The sequence below is a fragment of the Crocodylus siamensis genome, chromosome 4, assembly GCF_052110815.1.
Source record: "Crocodylus siamensis isolate JL-2025a chromosome 4, ASM5211081v1, whole genome shotgun sequence".
NCBI lineage: Eukaryota > Metazoa > Chordata > Crocodylia > Crocodylidae > Crocodylus > Crocodylus siamensis.
The window spans coordinates 139,873,154-139,899,187 of NC_143398.1; the positions used below are offsets into that span (position 1 = coordinate 139,873,154).

General features: G+C 48.1%; 2 protein-coding genes across 5 annotated transcripts in view; one reads left to right on the forward strand and one right to left on the reverse strand.

The window, feature by feature from the left end:
* The first annotated feature begins 2,237 nt into the window (after positions 1-2,237).
* NRIP2 (nuclear receptor interacting protein 2) lies at positions 2,238-25,935 on the forward strand. Its single transcript, XM_090043939.1, has 4 exons — positions 2,238-2,979; positions 10,001-10,171; positions 21,697-21,779; positions 22,101-25,935. Exons 1-4 carry the CDS (start codon positions 2,749-2,751, stop codon positions 22,375-22,377), a joined length of 762 nt encoding a protein of 253 aa, XP_089900065.1. The 5' UTR covers positions 2,238-2,748; the 3' UTR covers positions 22,378-25,935.
* The window catches only part of ITFG2 (integrin alpha FG-GAP repeat containing 2), a 37,202-nt gene continuing 21,314 nt past the window's right edge, over positions 10,147-26,034 (reverse strand). For 3 of the 4 annotated variants that reach the window (XR_016441922.1, XR_016441923.1, XR_016441921.1), the window contains one exon: positions 10,147-19,759. The gene's annotated coding sequence lies outside the window, so the exon portion shown is untranslated. Of the gene's footprint in view, positions 19,760-25,924; positions 26,031-26,034 lie in introns of those variants that run through there. The other variant, XR_016441926.1, reaches the window with a different exon arrangement.

The window sequence follows — 26,034 nt, forward strand, 5'->3', positions numbered from 1 at the left end:
CTGCTGCTCACCACTTGCCAAGGAGTGGGGAGAAAGATATTTCATTATCCAAATTGACAAACTGGAAAGAAGTCAAAGCAAAGAGGGGAAAAAAGGACAAGAGTTGAGCAGATAAAGAGAGACAAATATGCTTAGCTTGGTTAAGCAAGAATCTCCCTTCCAACCCCAGCTCTGGCCCCTATATGTCATTCCTGTGGTTTAGGGGATGTGAACAGTGCACAAAGGGATGTGGGAGAATTTTCTTGGCAAAGCTACCATGGGTGACCCCCAAAAGCAGCCTTCTACTGGCCTTGTGCTCAGCAAGTCTAGCATTGCTGGTATGTGCTGGGGTGGGCTTTTAGCTTTCATTGCTAAACTCCTAAGGCTGTTGGGGTTTGAATCACCAACACTAAGCAGTGCTTAGAAGACTTGTATAATGTGGACCTTGCACTTGGGTTCTATGAGCTATGTTCTCACCCAGGCAGCTGCTTGTAATTGAATAGCACCAAGGTGACTTAAAGCCATTTTTACTTGACCAGAGACTACAAGAAGAGCTCTGTAGTCTGTTAGAGACTGTTAGAGAGGACCATGTTCAGCTGCAGAAAGAAGCAGAGCTCTACAACCAGCTTGGTTATGAAAGAAGATTAAAAGAGCTGAGATAAGTTTATGGAGGGGATGGGATAACTGAAAGGTGAGCCTGGGTTCTTCAGTAAGGGTGTATGATGTGTGGAGCTGTCCCCAGGCTGCAGTGCAGAATGGAGGGCACTGGTTTTGCTCATGTTTCTGAGCTTTGCTGGTTACTTCATGGGGCTAGGAAGGATTTTTTTTCTTTCCTATTGTTATGGGTGTCAGGATTTTTTGTTTGTTTGTTTGTTTTCTTGTCTTCATAAGCGTTGTGTGTCTGCCAGACTCCAAGTTGGGGATTTTGACTGTGGTATGCCAAAGCTACTGCTGGGACTTAAAAACCCAGAAATTCCTGGCTGGGGGTGGGGTGGAGGAGGGGGGTCTTGGTCCTCCACCCAGGTCAGATAGATCATCACATTTGAATTCTGGAAGGAATTTTACCCATTGCTAGATCAGCATGGACTATGTTTTTTTTTTGCTTTCCTCTGTAGTTGAGGACTGGAAGAGGGGACGCATAGTCCTCTTCCTTGTACTTAACAAACTATTTCCTGTCCTTGCAGTGGCAGCAGGGGTGATGTGTAGGGAGGGGGTGCATGCACTCCCTGAATGTGGCAGTGCACCCCCTACAAAAAGGCGCTGCTGACATTGCCAGCGGCACCTGTGGGAGGTCGCTGCTCACCACCCACTGCAGACACCGCTGGCAGCAGCTGTGGGCAGTCTGTGATCGCTGCTGGCTGTCATCGACACTGCCAGTGGAGCTTGCTGGTGGTCGTCAACCCCTGGTTGGCGACCAGTGGGGCATCTGTGGGAGCGCCATGTGTACTGCCGCCATGCTCCTGCTGCTGCCAGTGCAGCCAGGCCCCCCCAGCCACTGGGGGCATGCGTCATTCATAAGTGGCAGGACATAAACAGTGTCCCCCTGCTTTACCTGTGGCAGGTTAGGGTATTGTTGGGGTTTCAGGGCATAGTGCCTGGTAGTTGTGTGAGTGGGTTGTTCATGCATTTCTAAGAATAAGATGGTTTAGATAGAGATGATGCTGTTTTGAGCAAGGAGTTGGATTAGATGACCTCCTGAGGTCCCTTCCAGCCCTACTATTCCATAATATTATGATTACTGTCCTATCTGGGCTGTGCCATCCTTCTGAGAAGAAAAATTAGAAACACAGAATAATTTCCAGCAGCGCTCCCCCTCCCCCAGGCACAGAAGGCCAGCCTTCACACTGCAGCAATGTCAATGCATGAGATTTAAAAGCTCCACTGTTTTCTGTTCAGGACAGAATCTGAACCCATGCTGATTTTACGACTGTGAGACTGCAGTCAGTTCAGTCAAGCTACTCCTGATTTACTGGGATGTAAATGAGAGAAGAAATGGCACCAATACATTTCCATCAGTAAAAGATCAGACCTCTGCATCTCATTTAAATTGCACAGTATGACCCTCGGGCACAGGCTGTCCCAAATGGGTGACAGTTCAAATGAATGAGACTGGGCATGGCTGTCAGAAGCTGTGAGGCTAAAGCTCCCTCTTGCCCCCCCATTTACTGAGCCTCTGCATCATCTCCTAGAGCAAAGTATGTGCTCTCTTGTATTTACAGACTTACTGAGATGCGTCAAAAACCCCGGCGGAGACACTGAACTGCACAGCCTGCCACAGAAAGATTTACTGTCTCTTCAGCATATCAGGAGGGGAACAGAGCAGTGCATGTACACACACACACACGGAGCCAGAGGAAGGCAAATTCGACCCCCAGCAGCGGGGCTGTCCTTCAGCTGCTGGATTTTTCTAGCTGAAGCATCTCATCCTCTCTGCTGTAATTTATGGAAATTGGCTTCTGACGTGGGGCTTTTTCTGCTCCAGCAGGGACCCGTTGGCTGGAGAAAGCAGAGCTGCAGTCAGGGCAGGAGAAGAGAGGGAGGAAGGGAGCTGGTGACTGGAAGAAAGCCAGGGTGGGGTGGGAGTGGGGAGAAGTGTGAAAGGGGCACTTGGATACTACCGTGATGGGTGAGTTATAAACTAAGGCAGAGAGAAGGGAGAGGGAAAGCAGTCACAGGCAGGCAACACCTGAGTGACTCAGAGGAGAGCAGACAGGCCAGCCCAGGAAGACTGGTGTACTAAGAGGACCTGCCCCAGCTGGGATCTTCATCATGAGCATGAGGAAGGCTTCCACTCCACAAGCAGGGCCAGAAGATGGGGAAGAAAAGCCGAGTGAAGGTGCTCCAGATTTGGAGGGGAGGCAATGTGAAGCAGAGCTGCGGGACAAAGCCGTCCTGCAACAGAAGAGACGCCTGAAACAGGCCACCCAGTTTGTGCACAAGGACTCTGCTGACCTGCTGCCCCTGGACGGCTTGAACCGCCTTGGAACGTCCAAGGACCTGGTGAGTCCCAGGGGCCCCAGCTTGGATGGCACCCTTCTCCTCGTGATCCCAGGGAACCTCCCAGGCTTGGGAAGAGACACAGGTCCAGGCAGGACAGGTTGATCGTCAGTGTCACTATGGGGCCAGGATGGGTGAAGGGTGATGGAGGAGATGCTCTTGCTTCTGGTTTCCTGCTTCCTACCCATCCACCCACAAAGCCAGGAAGAAGTAGAGCATGCGAAGTTCCCCCGGGGTCCAGCTCCCAGCCCACATAGTATGAGCAGACATCAGCTTGCCTGGATTCAGTATAAGTTTTACACATGTGTTTGCATGCACTTACACAGGACTGGGAGCTCATTCCCACATGATCTCACAGGAAAGCAGCCTCTCTTATCAGCAGAGGGGACAGCAGTCCTAAAGTCTTTGGGGCCTTGTGTTCTATCTCTTCACCTTTCTGTACCCCACAAGGGGGTTGGCACATCCTTGACTTTGCATGTTCCAGGCCACAGCTGGCAGCCCCCCCGCCCCAGCCACCACTTTGTGGAAGATAAGCAGGAGCAAGACCCTGGGGCAAGAGCATGGAGTGTGTGTTGGGAGGATTCACTCCAGACAGGGGTGAGCTGGGGGCCAGACATGGATGGTTTCCCTTTGGGGTGCATGACCGGGGCAGGGAGCAAGTTCCCAGGAGATCCTCCTTGTAGTTTCCCCTTCCAGTTGCACAACTGGTCCCTCACTTGAGGGAGACAGGATATGGGGCTGCCATCCCATTTTCCTGGCTTTGCTTCCAGCACCTCTCCCTTGCAGGGTCCAGGCCACATTGACAAACAGAGAAGGGTTCCCACAAAAAGCAAATGGAGTTGCCACAAGAAATGGGAGGCCCTGAAGTAGGCTGCTGTGGATAGTGATGGCCCCCAGCTGGTGACAGCACCTTCTGGCCAGCACAGGGCACTATGTCAAAGACAGGATATACATCTCCAGGAACAACCCCCCCCCCCCATGTTTCCTGCTACATTTTAGTCCTTGTTGTGCTAAGAGAAGGGGGAGTGGAGGGGCGTGGGGGTCTGGTGTGCTTTCACTTTGGGGACTGGGAGAAATAGGTCCCTGGACATACTGGACTGGAGAGAGATTAATTGTTTTGCTGATTTCTGAAACCCTTGGGTCTCTGTGCTGTCCCCACCTTAGATTCATCAATGTTTCTGTTCTGGGTCCATCCCTGGACACTCCTAGAACAGGCTGGGCCAGTGGTGAATGCATCTGTCCATGGTGTATGCATTTGCCCCTTCCCACCTCGGCATGCGCTCTGCTTCAGCCATAGCTGCCAGTGTTGGAAACCCTGCTGGGCACCCCTGAATGCTGTCTCCATAGATGCATTTAAACAAAATGCCCCAGACCTGCATTTGGCTCTCAGCAGCTGAAATTCCACCGCTGGGCAGAGATGGGCTTGGCTTTTGGAGTCCATTTCAGCCCTGGATACATGGCCTTGCAGCCTCAGACCATGGCATACCACACACTTGCTGCTCAGGCTCAGCTGGGACCATTAATTTCTGCCCCGCTGTGTCTTTAACCAGTGACTCCACTACACTACGCTCTGTTGGAGGGAGGCACAGATATGACCCAGAAACAGTGGGGTCTGACACCCCTGCCTTATAAAGCAGCAGGTTAATGGGACCAATTAAAACAACACCCCCCCCACCCCAGAGATCCCACCCCAGGTAGCAGCATATGGTGACTGGGGATCAGCATTTTTTAACACAACGGGCCTCTTTACCTCCTCCTTCCTTGTAGGCCCTGTGTTCCTTCTACTCACAGTAGGGCTTGCCCTCAAACCCATTTGTACTGCTGTTTAGCCAGTCACAGGTAGAAACTACAGAAAATGCATCTTGGTCCTTCCTCCCTACCCCATGCATTTAGCCCTCTCCCACACCACATTTTACGGCATTCTAAATTATCAAGGTACCACCCCAGGCCTCTGCATGTACTGTCCTGAGCACTGTGCAACCATATTGGAAGTGTTAGGCCATACCCTGTGAAATTTATAGTTAACTTAAAGCTGTAGTTGGAGCCTCAAATATGGAAACTGGCCTAGTTAAGAGACTCAGTCTGTTTGGTTAAGAGGCTCAGTCTGTTTGGTTATTTAAACAGGTGCTAGAACTGCCTAGTGTGAGCAAACAACATAAGGGCTTTTTTTCCTGGTTGTTAATTGTTTATGCCCTGGCCCTGATCAGCCACTTAAGTCATGTGTTACTGTTTAACATCCCAAGATGAATGACTGAATATTTTTAAAAAACAACTTAATTAACAACTTAATGGTGTAAAGCCTAACAAGTTTCCTGGCAGGAAGTGTTTAGGGACAGAAGTTACACATAAATTGGTTTAAGTCATCAGAAACTAGTTTAAAACTAGTTCAGTGCACATAAACCAGTTTCAAAATGGCTGAAACTGGTTTAAGATAAACCTGGTTGAATGTAGTATCAGACTTAACTGATTTGGGTCAAAGCAGTTTATGACATTTCTGTCCTATACCATTTCCTGGTTCAAGTTCAATCAAAGTCCCTCAGCATTCCAGTGCACTTTCCAGCCCTGGGCTGGGCTGGGCTGTCTGGTCCAGCAGAGAAGGGTTGGGAGGGAAGGCAAGGACTGCCCCCCTCCAGGCAAACCCTGGCTGAGATCTGAGGCCAGGGTGGAGGGTTAAACTTCCCTTCCCCCTAGTACAGAGCTGCCCTGCCCTGCTAAAAACTGTCTGCAACTGCAGACTACAAATCCCAGAGACACCTGAAAGCAGGAAGAGGAAGTAATGAGCAACCCTGAAGAGTCCTGCTGGTATGATTCTGGACTGCAAATCCCAGAGACCTCGGGAGCAGCAGGAAGAGGGAGTGAACACACAGCCCATGCTGGCTATGTGCCAGAGAGCTGTTCTTTAGTGCTCCCCAGCTTCTGGCCTGAGCTACTGCAGGTATGTGGCTGCATTTCCTAAATCAAAAGTGAATGTCTTTCAAGTTGTTTCTCAGTTTAATCTCTGAAGTTTAGACTAACCTGCAAAGACTGAAATTGATTCAGCCTTGGACTTTTTGATTGTCTGTACTTAACCTTTGTGTTTGTATGACACTTAAATATAGACAGTCAAAAAGCCTGAGGCTGAATTGGTTCAATCTTCACAGGTTAGTCTAAACTCTGTAGATTGAACTGATAAGCAAGTGAACATTCACTTTTGATTCCAGAAATGCAGCCACGTGCCTGCAGTGGCCCAGGCCAGAAGCCAGGGGACATTAGAGCACGCCTCCTTTTTTGACTGAAGCAGACAGCTTGGGCAAGGTTAGCCCACCTGTTTTGTGATAGAAGATACAAAGCATCTTGGGATTCTGGGAGGCTGTGAGTTAACTTGAATCTTGAGGGGATCTAGGACAGAAGTTCAATAAACCAATTTAACTTAAATCAATTTTAAGTCTGATACCACATCCATACAGGTTTATTTTAAGCTAGTTTTGGACATTTTGAAAGCAGTTTATGTGCACTGAACTTCTGTTGTGTTACAGATCTGAACTGGTTTCTGATCACTTATACCAGTTTATGTGCAATTTCTGTCCCTTAATAAAACTGCTGGATTCCTGGAGGTTCTCACAGTCAGCTGCTGTGCAAATATGTAGTGTATAATGCAATCCTCATTAGCATCTCCAGAGGTGAGCTCACTTTGTTCATGAACACTGTCATGGCTCCTCTTCTTTCAGTCAGCCATGGGGTCTACTTCTCCCCTCACTGGTTCTTGTTTCTTGCTGGTGAAATTGTATAAACTTCACTGGAGGTACTCCTGATCTATGCTGGAGTGAGAGGAGAACCATCCTTATGGCTTGCCTGCATGAGACTAGCAGTATAATATGAATTCACGCACTCATGCACTGAGTGCTAACTCCTGTTTGTACACTCCTAACATGTGCTAAGGGTGAGATAGCATATTCCACTTCACTTCATGGGCTAATCACATCTATATGAGGACTCAGTACAGAGTGGTTAGCGTGCTACGGAGTCATACCTCAGTTCCCTGTGTCCCAACTTCTCCACACAGAGAGGCCTTTAGATTTCCAGGAGTAACATAATACATACAGTGACTCCTTGTACTCAATATGTGTTTCCTGGCTGCAAGCTGGCACTGTACATTGAGCTTAGTAGGTTGTCACAGTAGCATAAGCAAGTAAAGCAACCCTAGCTCTTTGACAGCACTTTTCCTCAGCAGATTTGGGTCATTGCTCCCATTTTACAGGTGTGGGAAAGTGTAGCAGAGAAAAGTGAAGGGACTGGCATGAGGATATTTAACCAGCTGGTGACAGAGGCAGGAATCCCAAGTCCCCCAAATCTGAACCATCCAGACCATGTAGTAGTCCATCTGCCAGCCTGCCTGCCTTCTGTAAAGGGCAGCCAGGCACAGCAGAGCTCCTTCCACATCACATCCATTTAACAAAAGCAGCAGGAATGTGTCCTAAATATTTTTCAGGAAAGAATCTGTTCTTTTATCTACATTCTAGCTAGATGCAGTGCACTGTCTCTCTCAAATTCCTTTAGTCTAGATCTCTCCTGAATCACAGAGATCAGACAATCAGCCAGAGAAAGACTGAAAGCAAAATTGCAACTCAAGGAGTCTTGCAGGGGCAGATCTTCCCCTGGTGAGTCTGAGAGGTCCTGCTGGCCTACTGAGTGCACACTGGGTTGCTAGTTTGCCTGCACCCCAAGACGCATCTCCCTGTGTATAATACTAGGGGTCACTGCAATGCCAGCCCTAAAAGTCATGAGTCAGGGGCTCCCAAATCCTGAGATTAGTTTACCAATCCTGAGGATTTCCTTTTCTAATGTCAGGTGAATTGTCTTTGCTTTGTAGGGTAAGTCATGAGAGTTGGGCACGCCTTTTTTTTTTTTTTTTTTTTACAGTCACTAAGAAATGGAGTGGTTTTAGTACTTGAGGCCACATTGCAAGATCTCAGATTTGTAAGCCTGGGAGCTAGTGGGATAAGGAAAAGAAAAGAGAGATTTCACTCATTTCAACCTCCACTGGGTGGTCAGGAGCAGCTCTGATTGCTTCCAGAGGGAACCTGCTCTGGCCTCCCCAGGCTCAGGAAATTTCTGTGACTGGGACTTTTTCCTTCCCTCACTGTGCTCACCACATCTCTCTGAGTTCCCATCTCAGCACCTGCTGCATTGCATGGGCTACCTCATTGCCATCTCCTTGCAACCCAAGAGACAGGGAGAAAGATGTTTTCTGCTCTCAAGGAATATGTCCATATTAAAGCTGAGCTCTCCACCTCAGAGCTTAGGCCCTCAGTGAGAAGGCAGCTGGTGGTAACTGTCTCTTTCTGTAGGAAAGGTCTCCATAAGAGAAGTTAAAGCCCCCTGCATGCTAGGAGCAGAAGGAAAAGGGAGGAGACCTATTATTTTTGGCCCCCTGCCATTTTCCCATGGCCCAGATCTTAGCTGGCAGCCTCAATGGCATTGAGTTCAAAGTATTTAGGGAATAAAAATACTTTCCCTAAATAAAGTATCCTCTGGGCTTTAAACTGGCATGGGGAGGAGAGAAGGAAGTTATTACTTTAATTCTTTGAACTTATACGGCATCTTCCATCCCAAAGCACTTCACAAAATTATGCCACAGCTGAACAGCCAGAGGTACCATGGGATTAAGTGGCTTGCCCTGGGCTGGGAACAGGAAGCATGTTCCCAGCTAGAATCAGGAGGGGGGAAAAAAAACAACCTAGGAACCTGAAGGCAACATGAAAAGTGGAAGGCTTACGAAGTCTTTTTTACAAGATGAAGTATAAGACAAACATACAGGATATAACCTCTGTGTAGGAACTACCATGTCTTGTTCCTTTAGGTAAATGGACTTACAGGATCTTTTTGCCCCAGATGCAAGAAGCCCCCAGGCTCAAACCATGCCCCCTCAGGGAGTTGGGCACTTCAGGAAGGCAATACAGCTCACATTGGCTGGTTGGATCTAACAGCCTTTCCCTCTCAAGGCAGCTATTATGGAGATCACAATTATCAGCTCTGAGCCACAAGCTCTGTAGTGACCAGCGTATGGGGACCAGGCACAACCAGACACACAGGGCTGATTTTTTGTCTCCTTCCCTCCTCTCACTTCCACAGGGGCTGGGAAACAGCTGGGGAAGGACCTTCTTCATATTCCTTTGGTATGGGACCTTCCCATTCCCTTGGTAGCAGAACAAGTTTCCTGCAGGCAGCAGCAGTCTTCTCCTGCATCAGGGTTAAGTGCTACAGGACAGGCAGGTCTGTCTTACTCCCACCTGCCCCCACCCAGAAGCAGAGGAAGAAGTCCTTGCTTTGTGAGGAAGAATTAAGGATGAATGTGCTGCAACTGGCTTGGTTTCAGAGCAGCAATAACAAGACAGCTCTTGGAGGAGTAGTAGCAGCAAGCAGTCTTTTGCTGGGTACCAAGTGAAACACATTAAAAACTTAATAGTGAACTGTGGGGAGGGGGGTCCATATTCCCCTCCAGGTTCACTATTCTATCCTATTGCAGCCTGTGTGCTGCTTTACCAGCAATGCACATGTTCCCCTTTGCACAGTATTGCAAGAATGCCCGAAGCTTCATGCTAGGGGATCCATGCAAGAACAAGTGGGCACAATCCTGTGTCTGACTGACCGAGGGGACAGGAGGGTATGTACAGGGAAACTGTGAATCAGACACTGTTGTCTCTTCTAGCCATCGTATTGCAGAATGTCTCTGCAGAGACAAGGCCACCTGAGGGAGGACAGGGCACAGGCAGACAATCCGTTACATTTAACATTCAAGCAGGGACTGCTCTCCCTCGTGTTGACAGTGGAACTGAACCACAGGGAGATGGTGCTGGAAGGAAGAAGTGGGTATAGCTGGGGAAGAAGTGGGTATAGATGGGGAAGGCCTGAGGAAGGCTTTCAAGCCCTGTGTCTCCCCAAAAGCAGAAAGGTAGGCCATGTCTGAAGAGTGGCAATAAAGTCTCAACATTTTGGGTCAACATTTTCTGAGATCCTCTCTTCCTCTCTTTGTGGTGGAGACCAGCAGCCACACAGTGTGATACAGCGGCGCCTCCTGGAAGGGAATTTGAACAGGCTGCGGGGTGAAATCAGGGAACACACCACCTGGGTGCAGTCCCCGCTGGCAACAGACAAGGCAGAAAAGAAAGGGGAGGACAGGAGGAAAGAGCCAACAGTCCTGCTTGTACACTGCAAGGTAAGGTCTAGCTGCGACTGCAGGGTGCTAATGTTATGGAGGAAGAATACTAGCTCAGTCCCACGTTCTCTTCTCCCAAGGGTGGATGCAGGATGGTACTTGCAGACTTGTCTTGAGTACTTGTCTGTTGCCCAGCTCACTCAGCTCTGGACAAGAGCTGTTACTCGTGTTCTCTCCTGCCATTCCCTCCCTGCTTTTTCTACATGTGTTGTATAGTTGTTGCTAGTTCAGGTCAGTCCCAGGGACAAGCCTGTATCCAGTGTGGGCCTTGGACCAGATCTGAACTCCTCTTTGTTGCTGTCTCTCATTTATTTTCCTTCTCGTGCTTCTGCTTGACTCTAGGCAGACAAGATTCTTTTGTTATCTTCCATGTTTCAGGGGTATAGGTTGTAGCCTGACTTTATAATTCACAGTTAGTAAGAATCAACACTATTTTGGTTTCTTTTGGGGAGCAGGGGCCTCCCCTCTCTTTTATTGTTGCCTGCTATCAGTGAGTGGTCAAACTGTTTCTTTATTTGAGGGAACCCACAAGCCTTGATTAACAACACTTGAAGGCTGAACAGAGAAGATCAGTGAACTCACTGCTTTCCTCAGCTCTAGTTGCCAGACGCAGGTATAGCCTGTTCCTGGTTCTGCCTCCATTAGGGTGGACACATTAGAGTGGGCAGATAACATCTGTTTTGTTACAGACAAATTCCTTGCCTCATCCACTTAGAGTTGGATTAGAAAGCTGTTTGTGTGGCCACTTGGGAATCTCCTGTGTATCTTGAAGGCAAGAAAGATCGAGTGTTATAAAGCATGCCCAAGGCTATATTTAATGAGGCTCTCCTGGGCTTTAAGAAGGGATATGCACCCTTGTTCAGCAAAGCACTTACCCACACTATCAAGCTCAGTTATTTTTATAAAAGATCATAAGACCAGAAGCAGCCATTATGATCAGCCTGTCTGACTTCCAGCATAGCACAAGTATTAGCTGTATTCATATTATAGCATAAAGAAACAGCCCCTGCTCCAAAATTTTTCAGTCTGGCAGTTAGCTTTGTAAAAGCAGTCGGAAGTAGGTTTTAGCTGACCTGCAGTTTGACAGTGGCCTAAAGTCTGACTGTTTAGAGCCAGATTTTGAAGGGCCCAATTTTCAGTTACTTGGGACCTGCAACCAGAACTGGATTTCGAAAAGGAGTTAAAACTTCCCTTTGACACTTGAGCAAGCACCAGGTCTTCTGGGGAATGCTGAACTCTTAGCAAGCTGACTCTGGTTACAGATACTCTGGTCTTGGGAGCTCATGTTCTGAGGCCCTGACCTCTGGCTTGTTAACTTCTGTTGAACTTGTAAGTGTGCACTACTTTAGTCAATGAAGCCTCTGTAGGCCTTTTGCAGCCTTGCAGGATACCCGTACCGTTTTACTCTCACTCTTATTTTTTTAGGCAAACACATGCTGCTCTCAGTCTTGAACGGTGAAATTGTGTTTGTTTCAATGTCTCTTTAAGTAAGACTCTCACATCTATTATTGTATTTGGGGAGGGTAGAAGGAAGAGTGGAACAAGTGGGTTTATTCCACAGCCAAACAGAACAGCCTTTCTTGTGTCACCATTTTCTAATATTTGGGTTCAAGCCTTTCTGTGTACTGGCTTTTTGTGACTAGTCTCTCCCTGTCGTCTGCCTGGGCATTTGCTTTGGAAGAGCAAAGCAGTTTACATCATCATTCATTAGTGTCTCATTTTCCTGGTGATATATTATCTTGCAATATTAGGTGCTCCCAGAACTTAGGGCAGCATCCACATATGTGTGAGCAACAATTTCTCCCCCTCCCAACCTGTGCCACCTCAGTGACTTGCAACTAACCAGATCATCGTGCAATTTTTTCAGAGGACAAAATACATCCTAAACCCCCCCCAAAAACCCAAACGGAAAAAGGCCTGTTTCACGCTGAATTATTACTTCAGTTGTCACAGTGAGGCAGCATACTTAGCCTCACTTAGTAAGGTCTTTCTTTGCAAGTAATTTCAGAGATAAGTAGGTCACCTTGACAATAGTACACTTGGCAACCATCAGAAACACCGCAACAAGTCCTAAAGGTGCACGTGTCCAGCAAGCCCTTTATATTTAAGTACTATGTACCTGGTAATATAGTGATTATCGATGCTTAACAGAAGTGGGTCCAGTAGCTGAAGCCCATTTTCAGCCAAATGTCACTAAATAGTCTCCAAATTCTCTAGTGCCCTAAAATTAAGGCCAGACTAAAATATATAAATGTATATCCAATTAGGATGCAGGGTTTTTTCCTGCAAAAGGTTGGAACCAAGCAAGTTACATAACTAGGAAAAAAAATGGACATCACCATTATTACAGATTCTTGGGCCTCAGCTACACTGGATTATGTAACTGTACTAGAAAGGCTACCAGTAGGACTACTTTTGCAACCTTTTGCCCCTGTGCAAGCTGCAGCTTATGTTGTTGTATGACCCACCAGTAACAGGAACCATCAAAAGAAATGGTTTGATGAACAGGATACTACTAAATCCTCTAATCAGTTTCTTCTTTGGCCACAACCAGGGAATTTCCTACCCAAAGCCCACGTGCTGCTGTGTATTACTTTTCGCCTCTTCTCTGGAGTAGCCTTTTCATTTAGGCAGCAGTCCTTTCTCTGTGGGGTCTCTCTTCCCCTCTAAACTGAGAGAAGCAGATCTATACCTGCCCCCCAGCCATTTTTTTAAAATAAATATGCAACGCCCACCTACTTGTGGACCGCTTGAACTTTTATTTGAGCCTAATTGCCATAAAGTGATTTTATCTACCCAGGGGAACCTATAACTTTTTTTATTCTCCTGTACAATATGAAGTTTCATTTCTACCTGGGAGAAATGTTACAATGCGTGCATTCTTCTTTGGCTGAGGAAGGGTGTGAGCCCAAAAAGCTTCCAAAATAATTTTCTTTTTGGCAACTATTTAGTTGGTCTAATAAATAATATTACCTCTGCCAAAAGTTATGCATTTTTTTTTGCCTGTAGACCAACATGGCTAAAATCTGGAGACATCTGTTAAGCCAAGGTGGAACCAAGCCACACTAAAACCAGTCTAATCTGTAACAAATCACAATATATGAGTTTTTCTAGAAGTCCCAGATACTGCAGCCACTTCACAGCAGCAGCTTTGAGCAATAAAGGTTATCATATCTCCTATTCCCACCTTAAAAAAAAAAAAAAAAGACAGGAACACTTTGCCTAATAGGTTATCACGAGTCAGCCACCACCGAAAGAGCACATAGGAACACAAGTCAAAGGGATGCAGAGGACAATCTTCAAAAAAGGTGCATAAGCATCATCAACTGCCAAAGTCTTTTAAACCCGTTTCCTCCTAAAGTCCTGTACCACTTCAGCAAGCCCAAAGTCTCCTCAGGAGACAGACCCAGCCCTTTGCCAAGTACCATATCCTTTTTTCCCCTTGAAACATTACCTTTTCTCTTCCTCCCTTCCAGCACTGTTCTTCACCTGTCACATCTTTCCCACTACAGCTTTCTTATATGTTACTTACCCTTCCCATTTCCAGCTGCCTCTGGGAAGATTAATAGTGAACTGAAACCAGTTGTTGGGGATTATATTTTACTGTTACAAACCAGAGGCAAAAACATGCACTTTTTTCTAGCTCCTGCAACTTTTCAGGAATAAAAACATCTTCATCTGTCAAAGCTTGTTGCAACTGTGTTGGAAGGCCAGAGAAATGCTTGCTGCTAGCTGTGATGCAGTTCTTAAGAGACACTGAACATACATGTCCTTAGTAAAGTCTCTTCCCTGTCAGTATCTCTCAGAGTGAAAATATTTCCTCTTCATAAAGCTGCTCCAAACCAGCATGCTGGATATTGTAAGATGGTGACATAGGTTGCCATATAATGGCACTTTACAGTCCTTGCCTCTCCCTAGGAAACAGGGCTGAATGTAGACAGTCATTGATAATTAGTACGTAGGGAACCTTGCTCTCCCTTCATTTTTCTTCTCATGCAATTTGCAGTTAAGTTGCGCTCAGGGCTTTGGTTGGCATGAGATCACAGAGAGTGGCCAGGGGGTGGTATTTCTGCTGCAGAGTGATTCTGCTCCTGTTTATTTGATTTATGCTAAATCTTTACACAAGACTTTATCTGCATGCCCTTTTTTTTATCCTCATTGTTCGCAGTCTGCAGCTTTGCAAAGCATTTTGGAAAGTCAGTCACATGATTGGTATCTGCACAGTGAAAGGATATTATATCTGTAATGAGGCTGGGTTGTTGTTCACTTAGAAATGGATGCTGATGGATCCTACAGACTGAGGCAGCTTTTTCTGGGCTGACTTTGTGTTACAGCTGCCTGGCTGGCTGGCCAAAACCGACAGGATTTAGAACATATGGTTCTTTGTAAGTGATGCTTCTTGGAAGAGTCCTTCTCTTTTCCCTTTCAAGCTTCTCAAAACACAGAGAAAGAGAGACTGGTTGAAATTTGGTTTGCTGGTTCTGGTCCATTTCAGTTTGGAGGATGACTTCATAGCAATTTGCAGATGCTGGGCCCTTCCTCATTTCATAGATTCATAGGTGTAGGGTTGGCAGGGACCTTGTAGATCTTCTAGTCTGACCCCCTACCCTGGGCAGGAGAGAAAACTGGGCTCAAATGACCCCAGCCAGGTAAACATCAAGCCTCCTCTTAAAGACTCCCAGGATAGGAGCCATCACCACTTCCCTTGGAAGTTGCTTCCAGATCCCAGCCACCCTGACAGTGAAGTAGTGCCTTCTAATGACTAGTCTAAACCTAATCTCAAGCAACTCATGGCCATTATTCCTTGTTACTCCAGCAGGTGCTCAGGGGAACAAGGTCTCTCCCAAACCCCACTGGTCCCTCCCTAGTGAGTTTATAGACAGCCACCATGTCCCCCCCTCAGCCTTCTCTTGAAAAGGCTGAACAGGTTAAAGTCCCGTAGCCTCTCCTCATAGGGCCTGCCCTGCTGTCCCTGGATCATGCGAGTGGCCCTCCTCTGGACCCTCTCAATGTTGTCCACATCCCTCCTGAAGCGTGGCGCCCAGAACTGGACACAGTACTCCAACTGTGGCCTGACCAGTGTCGCATAGAGGGGGAGGATCACCTCCTTGGCCCTGCTTGTGATGCATCTGTGGATGTACAACAAGGTCCAGTTAGCCCTACTGACAGTGTTCTCGCATTGTTGGCCCGGGTTCATCTTGGAGTCAGTAATGACTCCAAGATCTCATTATGCCACTGCGCTCTCGAGGAAGGAGTTTCCCAGCTTAAGTGTGCTGCTGGTTCCTACTGCTCAAGTGCAGCACCCTGCACTTGTCAGTATTGAATCCCACCCTATTAAGTCATCCACCCCTGTAACCTGTCCAGGTCCTTCTGTAGTCTGTCCTTCCCTTCTAGCATGCTCACCTCACCCCAAATCTTGGTGTCATCTGCAAGTTTGAACAGGCTGCTTTTGACCCCATCATCCAAGTCACTAATAAAGAAATTGAACAGTGTAGGCCCAAGGACCAAGCCCTGGGGGACCCCATGGCCCACTTCCTTCCAGGCTGAAAATGACCCATCCACCACCACTCTGAATACAACCCCTCAGCCAATTTGCAATCTGTCTGACTGTGTAGGCATCAATGCCACAGTCACCTAGCTTTTTAATGAGAATGGGGTGGGAGATGATGTCAAAGGCCTTCCTGAAGTCCAGAAAGACTACATCCACCATGACACCTGCGTCCAGTGATTTTGTGACCTGATCATAGAAGGCAATCAGGTTGGTCTGACAGGACCTGCCCCTAATGAAACCATGCTGGTTGCCCTTAAGCATCATCCCTGCTGCTGGCCCACCCCAGATGTGCTCCTTGATAATCTTCTCAAAGACCTTCCCCAGGATTGAAGTAAGACTAATGGGCTTATAGTTGCCCGGGTCCTCCCTCTTAAAAATGGGGAGGACACTGGCCCTCTTCCAGTCATCCGGCACCTGGCCAGAGCACAAGTGCTCATAAAACCGTGCTGGGGCTCCAGTATAACCCCTGCCAATTCACTCAACACCCTGGCGTGGAGAGCATCTGAGCCTGCTGATTTGAACACATCCAGCCCCTCCAGAAGTTCCCCAACTCAGTCCTCCCTGAACCTAGGCTTGGCAGAGTTTCTCTAGAGTCCATCCTGAATCTCGGTAGGGGAGTTCTGGTCCCTGCCACAAGGAAGGGGAGGCAAAGAAATTGTTAAAGAGGTCTGCTTTCTCCTCTGGTGCATCCACCAGATTGCCAAGCATATCCTGCAGGGGCCCCATATCACCCAGGGCCTTCTTCATGCTCCTTACGTATTTAAAGGAAAGGACTTTGTTATCCTTGATCCTAACCCTAGTTCCGCATCAGTCTTAGCTTTCCTAACAGCCCCAAGCAGTGGAGGTATACTCCTCTTTGGTGACAGCCCCTCCCTTCCACCAAGTGTATACCTCCTTTTTGGCAATCAGGCATTCACGAGTGCCCTTGGTGAGCCAGGGGGGCTTTTGGGCACTCTTGCTCCCTTTGCTTCTTATTGGGATCGTCACCCCTTGGGCTCCAAGTATCATCTCTTTAAAAGGAACAACCACTTATCTTGGGCACCCAGTTCCTCTACTCTCCAGGACCCTAGTGCCTCCCCCACTAATTGCTTCAGCTCATTGAAGCTGACCCTCTTAAAATCTAAGGTTACTACTGCCTTGCTGCAGGCCCCTGACACCCTGAGCTGGATGGTGAATTCCAGCAAATGATGATTGCTGTTGCCTAGGTGGTCGAGGATCTGGAGTCCCTTCACCAGGTAGTCACCTGTGGCCAGGACCAGGGTCCAGCACTGGACAGGATTTGCAGTCACTCTCTGTCCAGCTGCCTGAGATTTCTGACAGTATCTGCTCCGAGCAGGAAAGCCACATCAGCAGGCTCACTCTTCGCAGTTGAAAACATCTTTTGCAGTCAACAACATAAGAAGATAAACAATTGTTGTAACAGGCAACACGAAGGAACTCTGGAAGGAGTTTAAAACCACTGCCCATACGGCCTGTGCTGAAACTACTGGCTAGGCCACCCATCAGCATCAAGACTGGTTCAATGAGAATGATGCTGAGATGCAAGCCCTCCTTATGGGAAGAGAAGGGCTTATTCTGTTTGGTAAGATGACACCATCTCAGTAGAAGGAGACATATAAGCGCCTCAAAAGCCAAAGCTCAGAAGGAGGATGGAGGGCTTTTCAGTCTGGGATGTTTTTGCTCAAGGACCAAAGTATGCAAAACAACCATCCTTGACCTTCAGTACTCTGAGGATTGCACCACCAAGGAAAATCTTCAAAGCATGCTAGATCTCTTTGCAGAAGCCTACTGAATTTTGGGCTTGTCTCAACATGGTATAATCAGTCTTCTCCAGGCCATGAATATATGACCCTCCTCCTCAAATTATCATTAAGGGAAGGATCCTGGAGGTAGCCGAGTACTTCCCATACCTCAGTAGCCACCTCTCTCAGAGAGCGAACACTGATGAGGAGATCCAGCACAGGATCTGGAGTGCAAGCTCCTCCTTCAGGAGGACTGCTTCAGGAAATTGCTTTGGTGTGCGTTTATTGATGGTGATCTCCAGAAAGACATCAAGATTCAGGTCTACAATGCAGCCATCATCCCCACTCTCCTCTACAGATGTGAGAAGTGGGTGACCTATTGTTGTCATCTTAAGAGCCTGGAGAGGAAATCACTAACAAAGTCTCTGGAAAATCCTTTGTATCAGATGGGAAGGTTGCTGCAAAAATGCCAGCTTCCTTGCTGAACCCAGTGTTACTAGCACTGGGCCGGTGATCCTCAAGCACCAACTTCGCTTCGACCAGACATTGAATGCAGATGCTACAAAGATGCATTGAAAGCATACCTTAAGAAAACAGATGCTGACATCAAGAGCTGGGGGGGAGCTGGCTGCTAAATGACTCCAATAGTGCTACAACCTCAGCCAAGTAGCAACCCACTTTGAGGTTAAGCATTTTGCCCTTGAAGCAGAGAAGAGAGCAGAGGAAGGAAAAGGATAGGAATCTCAGCCTACAGACTGCTCTCCCCTGTGGAAGGACCTGCAACTTATGGACAGATCTCTGGCTCAGGGATTGGACTTTTCAATCATGTTAAAGACCTACCAATGAGATCATCCTCAAATTGAGAGATTGCTAACAATTATGTGACTGTGAGGGTGCAGCCAGGATGCAAATAGCTGGCCCTGCTGCCAGGTGCAGCTAAGGGGTCAGCAAGACTGCAGCACAGATTACCAGAGAGTCAGGTGAGGGTCTATGTTGTGGGGTTGAGAACACAGGAACCAAGTGGCAAAATCCCAGAAGTGAGCCAAGATCAGAAGCCAAGGGTCAGAGTCAGTGCCTAGTGTCAGGGAAGATGCAAGGTCAGATTCAAGACAAGCTTAATCCAAGTCAGGAACCAGGATAAATCAGAAGCAGCAGAGGGTGTGAGTCTTTCCAGAAGATAGATTGTGTCAAGGTGTGTCAGCAGCCTGATGCTGCATATATGCTTAAGAGGGGTAAGCAACACTTTCAGCAGTCAGCCAGTCTAGTTCCTCACCTCCTCAGAAAGTGAGGACAGTCTCAAATCAGCCAGAGATCACAGGCAGGTGTGATGGCTCAAGTGCTCAGTCCAGCCAGGCACTATTGATCAGAGGCCCTGACAATGACCCTCCAAGCTCTCCACCTAGATCTGAGCATTCCACATTTTGTGTGCCCCAAACTGGGCGTTTTACACAGAGGATAAGAAAGCCTGTTTGGCCATTTTTTAAATAAAGCATAAAATAATAAGTTTTACTCTGTAAAATGTACAAATCTATGCCCACGTGAAGAATTCTGCATGTGCCAAGTTTCCAAATGATTTGTATGTGGAAGAAATAGTAGGACAGCTCCTCTTGAAATGTGGTCTGGACATAATCCCTCACATGTCCTTCTGCATCAAAAAGGAGATGCAAAACAACTTAAGTCTAGACTGTGGAGAGCTGATCTTCCCTGTCTCTGTTCACAAACTAGGCTGCTCACTTTAAAACCCTGTTCTTCTCAAACTAATAGCCCCGAGTATCACAACATGTCTAGTGTTTAGACCTTGGCAGATTTTATAGAGGTTAAAGTATTCTTCAGCCTCAAGGCTTTTGGAGGTATGCAGCAAACAGTTATTCTGGGAACTTGCTGGATTTAAAAAAATTTCAGAATGGTGAACCCTCTGGACTATATGACTTCCAAGGTTGGTGGTCCTGGTGTTTCCTTCACATGCATTTTCTGATGTCATTGCTAATGCTGCCAGTCTTGATGGTGTGAAGCATGCCTTTTCTGCCATCACCTCCCAGCTGGCCAACACAGTCTCTCTCTTTTCCATGATGCACAAATAGTCTGTTTTAAGTATGGAATTTCCTGCTGGATATAATGCTCCGAGATGATGAATCCATATAACCAAGTCAAAAAGATTTGGTTTGGAAATGAGGAAGTGGGTTAGAGTACGTGGTTGAGTCAGTCTTGCACTGGAGATGCTATAGAGCCACCTCTCCTTCTGGGAAAGCTCAGGAAGAGATTTGTTACAGCATCCATCTGGCAAAGCACTAGCTCCTACAGTGAAAGAAAGGAAAGAAGTTGTAGGCCAAGTATTTGGCAACATACTCAGCTGCAAGATGGGAAGATTTTCCTCCAGACTAGCCCTGGGGGAGACTCCATCACTTGGCTTACTTAAAATTAGTACAGTGCAGTCAGGGCCTGGGGTGAGACAGGTGGGCTTGATAGGAGCGAATCTGCCTTTGCCACCCCACATATAGTGCATGCAGTTCCTGCTGATCTACAGAGTGCCTGGCAGTCCCAGGGTTTTATAGTCATTGTAGCAGTGTAGGAACCCTAGGGGTGGCAGTGTTACCCCTAGGCTCCTTAACTGGGCTAGTCCTGCCCTACAAACACCCTCTATTTCACCAACAAGATGTGGCGGGTGTGATTAATATAGGGAGGCTGCCCTCAATCTTTAGGTTTGGGCACAGTCTGGCTAAATTGTATTGAACCCTGTTGTTCATAGGCCCCTTGGCATCCCACTTCACTGTAGGCAGTTCCCGAGTCTCTCAGCCTTATAGGCTTTATGCATTGCTCCAGCCACCCCAAGCCTCACAGATGGTACAGATATCATCTTGTCTAGGCTTTGCTGTGAGCTGGCCCACTTGTAGGGACAGGGCTGCAGAGGGCCCAGAGAGGACATCGCACTGGCACCTGGGCTTGTGCACCCCAAATACTGCACCTATGCTGGCACTAGGGTCCCCACACTGTAGTGGGCCCCAGTGAGGCCTCCTCCTTCCCCAAATAGCCTCACCCAAACCACCAGTGTTATCAGACAGCAAGCAAACAACAGCCAACCCCCATGAGTCCCTGGGTGGTAACATAACACAAGACCCGCATCATGCTCTGCCCCTTTAAGAGTAAATGCCCCCTCAGAGGCTCAGTGCCTGGCAGGCAAGGATACCTTATGCTACCCTTAGAACAAAGGGCACACCAGGAGCCCATATCTGCCAGCTATATCTCTAGACCCTTTCTTCCTGAAGACTCCTTCTCTTTCAGCTGCTGGTAGAAAACCAACTCCCTAGTCCCAGCCTTGGGGTTTATATGGGCCTAAGGCCTTGCCTCCTCTGGCCAGCTGACCAGGTGCAGGTGTGGCCAATTAGCTAGTTAATCGGTTGTCATGGCAACCTGCACCTGGGTTCTTATCTGGCTCTTTGTGCTCTCTCCCCCGGCAATCTCTGCTTTAAGAGGAGCAGGTACCTTAGTGCCCTGCAACAGTCGTCTTCAAATAACAGAAAGCAGCTATTGCTCCTAATGCCACTGGCCTTCTGTCACACTGGACTGCCATGTAGAGGGAGCAGACAGCAGATGTTAACTGCTCCCCTGTGGTCCGTCACAGTACTGAGGGGAGGGAAAGGGGAGTGTCAGCCCCACGGGCAGCCATGCCGTCTCCCTTCACTCCTACCCCAGAGGTCACAGGGACTGGGGCTGAGGGGAGAAGAGTGAACCAAGCATGCAAGAGTCATGTAGTGGAAGGAGAATGCCAGATAAGACTAGTTAGTTGAGGCCTGAGATCTCACAGTGGCCAGAGAAAATGCCATAAAGGGGCAGGAGGAAGAGAGAGTGAAATACAGTGAGATGCCATGCTGAGAGAGAAAGAGACCCCTTGCTTTTCCATAGAGATGTCAGGATAGGTAGGGGTAGCAGGTTCATAAATTCATAGATGTTAGGGGCTGGAAGGGATCTTGCAAGGTTGTCAGGTCCAGCCCCACTACACTTGGGCTCCTTTAAAAAGAGACAGGAAGATTGCAGCAGGGGTTTGCAGGGTTGTGTCAAAGCCTCCATGGTCTCAGATGGGACACCTGCATTCTCTGTGCTTCTCAGACCCCCAAACCTTTTGATGCTCTTCTGTCACAAGCATGGTCCATGCTCTCACCAAGGAATCTGGCAGCGTGTGTGTGCATGTCGGGTTGTAGCCCACACTAATTAACTTGCCCTTGTTTTCCTTCCAGTGCGAAGGTCAGGTATTGAGAGCTGCTGTTAACACTGGCTGCCAACAGAACCTCATCTCCAGGAGCTGTTTGAGACAGCTGGGGTAAGTATCTTTGTAAAGCAGGGATGGAGGGAAAGGTACTATCTGAGCTGGGGGGGAGCCCATGATATAGCTGAGGGGCACTGAAAATTTGGCTATATGTTCTGCATATCCTAACATGACCAACTCAGGGGAACTCAAACCAAAGTGCATGTGGGTTTTGGGGTAGGGGTGGCAGGGCAGTCTGGTTCTGTTGTATGAATGAGGTTCCCTGCCTTGCAGCCAGTTGTTGGAGGGACCATGAACATGCTGTTAGCTAACAAGAGCTCCCCTAGTTCTTCCTGTTCCCTCATTTCAGACAGTTACATCCCTTGTGTCTCACAGGCTGGAGGAAGTGTCCAACATTGGCTGTAGGGACTTTTCGCTGCCTGTCCCCTGTGTTGTCAGCCGGGTGGAGCACATGGAGGTGCAGTTTGGCCAGGAGATGGTGGCGTGCTCCGCGCTAGTTGTGGGTGAGCCCATCACACCTTCCTCTACTTTCCCACCTCTGTTCCTCTTCCCTTATGCTGCCTGTTTAAGGGGATCATCTCAGAGTGGGGGTAGGCAGGGCGGTAGAAGGGACTGGGCCGAGGTGCAGCCTCACAGGCTCAGATGTTGCTAAGGGTGATGGATGTAGAAAAGCCACTGCGTCCTCCTCCAGAAAGAGTCAAAGGCACTGGTCATCCTGATGGTGGAGATGAGATGCCCTCGGGTCGCAGGTGTACAGCACGGGACATTTCTCTCTGTCTCCTAAAACTGGCTCTCTTGAAAAAACGGCTAGAATGAACAGTTTTTCTGGTTCCTTGTATAATTCACTGTATATGGCTGCCCACAGCTGATGGAGTGTGTCAGACTGGTGCACACCAGGGTATCAGCTTTCCATGAACCAGGCTTGTGTGCCTTTGCCCACTGGTGCAAGACAGATGGCTTCTAGCAGCGACCAGAAGCAGAATGTGGGTGGGAGGCAGCTGTAGGAAATAGAACCCATCAGATAGGAATTCTCCAGCGCCTGACGGGCAGCAAGGAGTTTGCTTTATTTGTCATTATATTAATCTCTGAATACAGTGAAAACAATGGATTGGTTGTTCTTTCTTCCTCCTGTTCCTTGTTGTCTTATGGTTTCTGCTGTGGCCTCCCTCTGTATCCTTGTCCTCAGCCCTATGGATACCCTCCTGGTCTCTTTCCTTTCTAGGCTCTTCCTCTGTTTTCCTCACAGGATCACTCACTGTGGACAATTTCTCCCTCTTTCCTGATTTCTTATGGATGGCTTCTCTCCCTTTCCCTGCTTCAGCCTAGTCTGTTTTCTTTCTTCTCCCTTTCCCTTCTTGTTGTCTCCTCATGCATGGTTCTGGTCCTCCTGAATGTGGGAGGGTGGGATTGCCACTCTGATCTCTCTGGAAGATGTTGGTGTAAGTGTACAAAGCTATCATTTAGCCCCTCTGGGCAGCAGCTGTAGGAAAGGCAATGCTGAGGTGTCTGAGAATAGTCACCCTCCCTGCTGGGTCTAACTGGCTGGTCTAGTACATGTAGGACCCATTGACTTGCACCAACTCCCAGCCATCAGTTATGGAGTGGTCACTCAAGGAGACATTTCCCCAGGATGGCAGACAGAGGATGCACAGGCCTGAGTCTGATCAGCTTCATCTATTTCCCTAGATGATGAAATGCTGGAGTTTTCATTGGGCCTCCAGACCCTGCTGTCTCTGAAGGTAAGGAGCAAGCTTCCCTCTCCCCACTTCTGAATGTAATATGGACCCAACGACATCCCCAGGGGGCATTGAGCTGGGGCTGCTGGAAATGTCAGTGATGCTGACAGCTGGGCCTGCCAAGATGCCAGGAGGTGCCTTGGTTTCTGACTTCAGCATGCTTCTCACTGGTACAAGCCTCATGGGCATCCTTCCCCTTTCCTGATCACTTTAGAACTAGACTGGAAAAAGCTCTGTAGTTGAGCTTGCACTCCTTGTATCTCTCTCCCTGGAGGTGATGGTTTAGTGAGGGAGCTAGTTGTGGGTAAGCCCATCACACCTTCCTCTACTTTCCCACCTCTGTTCCTCTTCCCTTATGTTACCTGTTTAAGGGGATCATCTGGGAGTGGGGGGAAAATGGGCCTGGGAAGAGGCAGAAAGAGAAGCAAAGAGAGGTGTGCAGGGAAGGGGAAGGAAGGAAGGAGGGAGCAGTGGCTGGGGGGTGTGGGAGGGCAAAGGCCACATCTACACAGCAAACTTACTTTCCCTGGCAGTAGCCCCCTGAACCATATGGTGCTGCTCCTGGCAGACTGTCCTGAACTGGAAGTCGTGTAGCTCCTGCTGTGCAGACAAGCTAATTAGCTTTTGTTTGCCCCCCACAGTGCTGCATCGACCTGGATGAAGGTGTCCTGCGACTGAAAGCACTCAGCCAAGAGCTGCCTTTCTTACCTGACTCCGAGGAGCCTGGGCAGTGAGAGGTTGAGTTTCCCACATTCGTGGGGAGAAAGCTTGTAACTGTACCAGAGACATGAGAAGCTGGGGGTGCAGCTGACACACCTGTACCCTGCAGAGGCCACTATCAGGTGGGAGGAGTGGTTAGGAGCTGCATGGGACTAGAGTGCTGTTGTCAAGTGGAGCTGCCCCTTTCTATGGGGAGTTCTTTCTCCTTCCAGAGGACCTTTCTGCTTGTCTCCATTGCTGAGCAGACATCTGTTCTCGTTTTTCTACCTGCCCCGTTCTCTCTGCCTCTTGCTTCTGCACTGAATCCCATGCCGCCTTTCCCATGCACCCTTATTAAAGACAATGGGAAAGGTCACTGTGAGCGACTGTTCTGTGGACATGGTGCTGGATGGTGGCTTGTCCTAAAGCCTCTGAAGATTGCTTTAAATGGTTCTTCTCCCTTTGGGCCATGGATCTGCCCAGGTACCGTCTGCTCTGCTTCATGGGAGGTGTCCTACCCTTCTGCTCTTCACAAAGCTGGATCTCATTACCTTGCTCTGCTTTGTGTCAGGAGGGAAGGATTTTACTGGAAGCAGTTTAAATGGCAATCACTCCATTTTCAGTGTTTTCATTCAAAGTAAGGGAACTGCTGGGAAACCATGAGCTGCAAGACCTCAGGAGCAATGAGTGTATAGCCCAGGCCTGCCCAGGACATCTTTGGCTACTGGAGTCTGCAGTGTATGAACTCACATGCTTAGCACCTCTCACAACTAGATCTTGGAACTGGACACTCCTCGTCTCTCATCAACACATCTTGCCTTTGCACTCTTGAGTTCCAACCCCTGAATTTGGGCAGCCACCACCTCTCGCGGAGCTCCAGCCATTCAGCTAGATGCCGCACGAATTTTGGTGCCCAGATCAGCACTGCTGCATCACTCAGTCTTTCCTCCTGCATCCAGATAGGCTTAATTTCCTTATGCTAACACACCACTGATGACAGATGTATGGTCCCTCCCTTCACGGCCTCCTGGGAAGGACACACCACAGCCATTCTGGGCAGCTTGCTTTATTCCTAAATGGATGGAATTAATTTGTGCACCTAATGTCTAACTTAGATTTTCTGTAACTTAAACCCAGCTGTATCTTTACCCTGTGATGTAATAATGGATGCCTGTCCTGTTCGTACCATCCTTTCATCCACAAATGTATATAGCATCTCCCCTCTGCCACGTCTTCTGGATTTTTCTGTTGAATCCTCAATCCATGTCATTTTGGGGTTGTTTTGGCCTACTGCTGCCATACAGTGGATAGAGGACTCTGAAGTCTGACTAGTGCTAAGACCACTGGGAAAAATACCCTGCTTATTTTACATGATAAACTTGTATCAATGTGACTCATTGTGGCATGTGCTACTCTCAGCAGTACCATCACAAGGATGACCATTGTTTGTCATCCATTATACCCTACAGCTCCTCCTCTGTGGTGAGGTTGTCTACTCCTTTGTTCTATGCGTGTGCATTTGGTTATTCCTCCCCAGTGAACCACTCTATGCCAGTTTCTTTAACAACTTCAACGATAGGAGGCTTTCTCTCATGTGCTTCACAACTGCATGATGACTCCATCTTCCAAAATATCAGCAGATCCTCTTGGACCCATACCATTTATACGTCTGATTTCTGTCCTCTGAATCTTTCAGAACAGCATCAACTGGTGTTGGACCCAGCCGGCTGCCCTGTGAAAACCTGCTTTGAGTCTGCTACCCACCTGACAGTGAAGCCTATTGGTGCTCCATGTGTTTGGGTCTCCATCCTGCAACAACTCACTTTGTCCGCAGCTAAGAATGGCTCCTGGAACTGCATCAAATAGTCTCCTGA

Excerpts from the sequence above, each read along its gene's own strand:
- NRIP2 (XM_090043939.1), top strand. The coding sequence starts at position 2,749 with ATGAGCATGAGGAAGGCTTCCACTCCACAAGCAGGGCCAGAAGATGGG. Across the intron at positions 2,980-10,000 it reads TTGGAACGTCCAAGGACCTG|CAGCCACACAGTGTGATACA; the intron begins GTGAGTCCCAGG and ends GGTGGAGACCAG. Across the intron at positions 10,172-21,696 it reads TCCTGCTTGTACACTGCAAG|TGCGAAGGTCAGGTATTGAG; the intron begins GTAAGGTCTAGC and ends TTTTCCTTCCAG.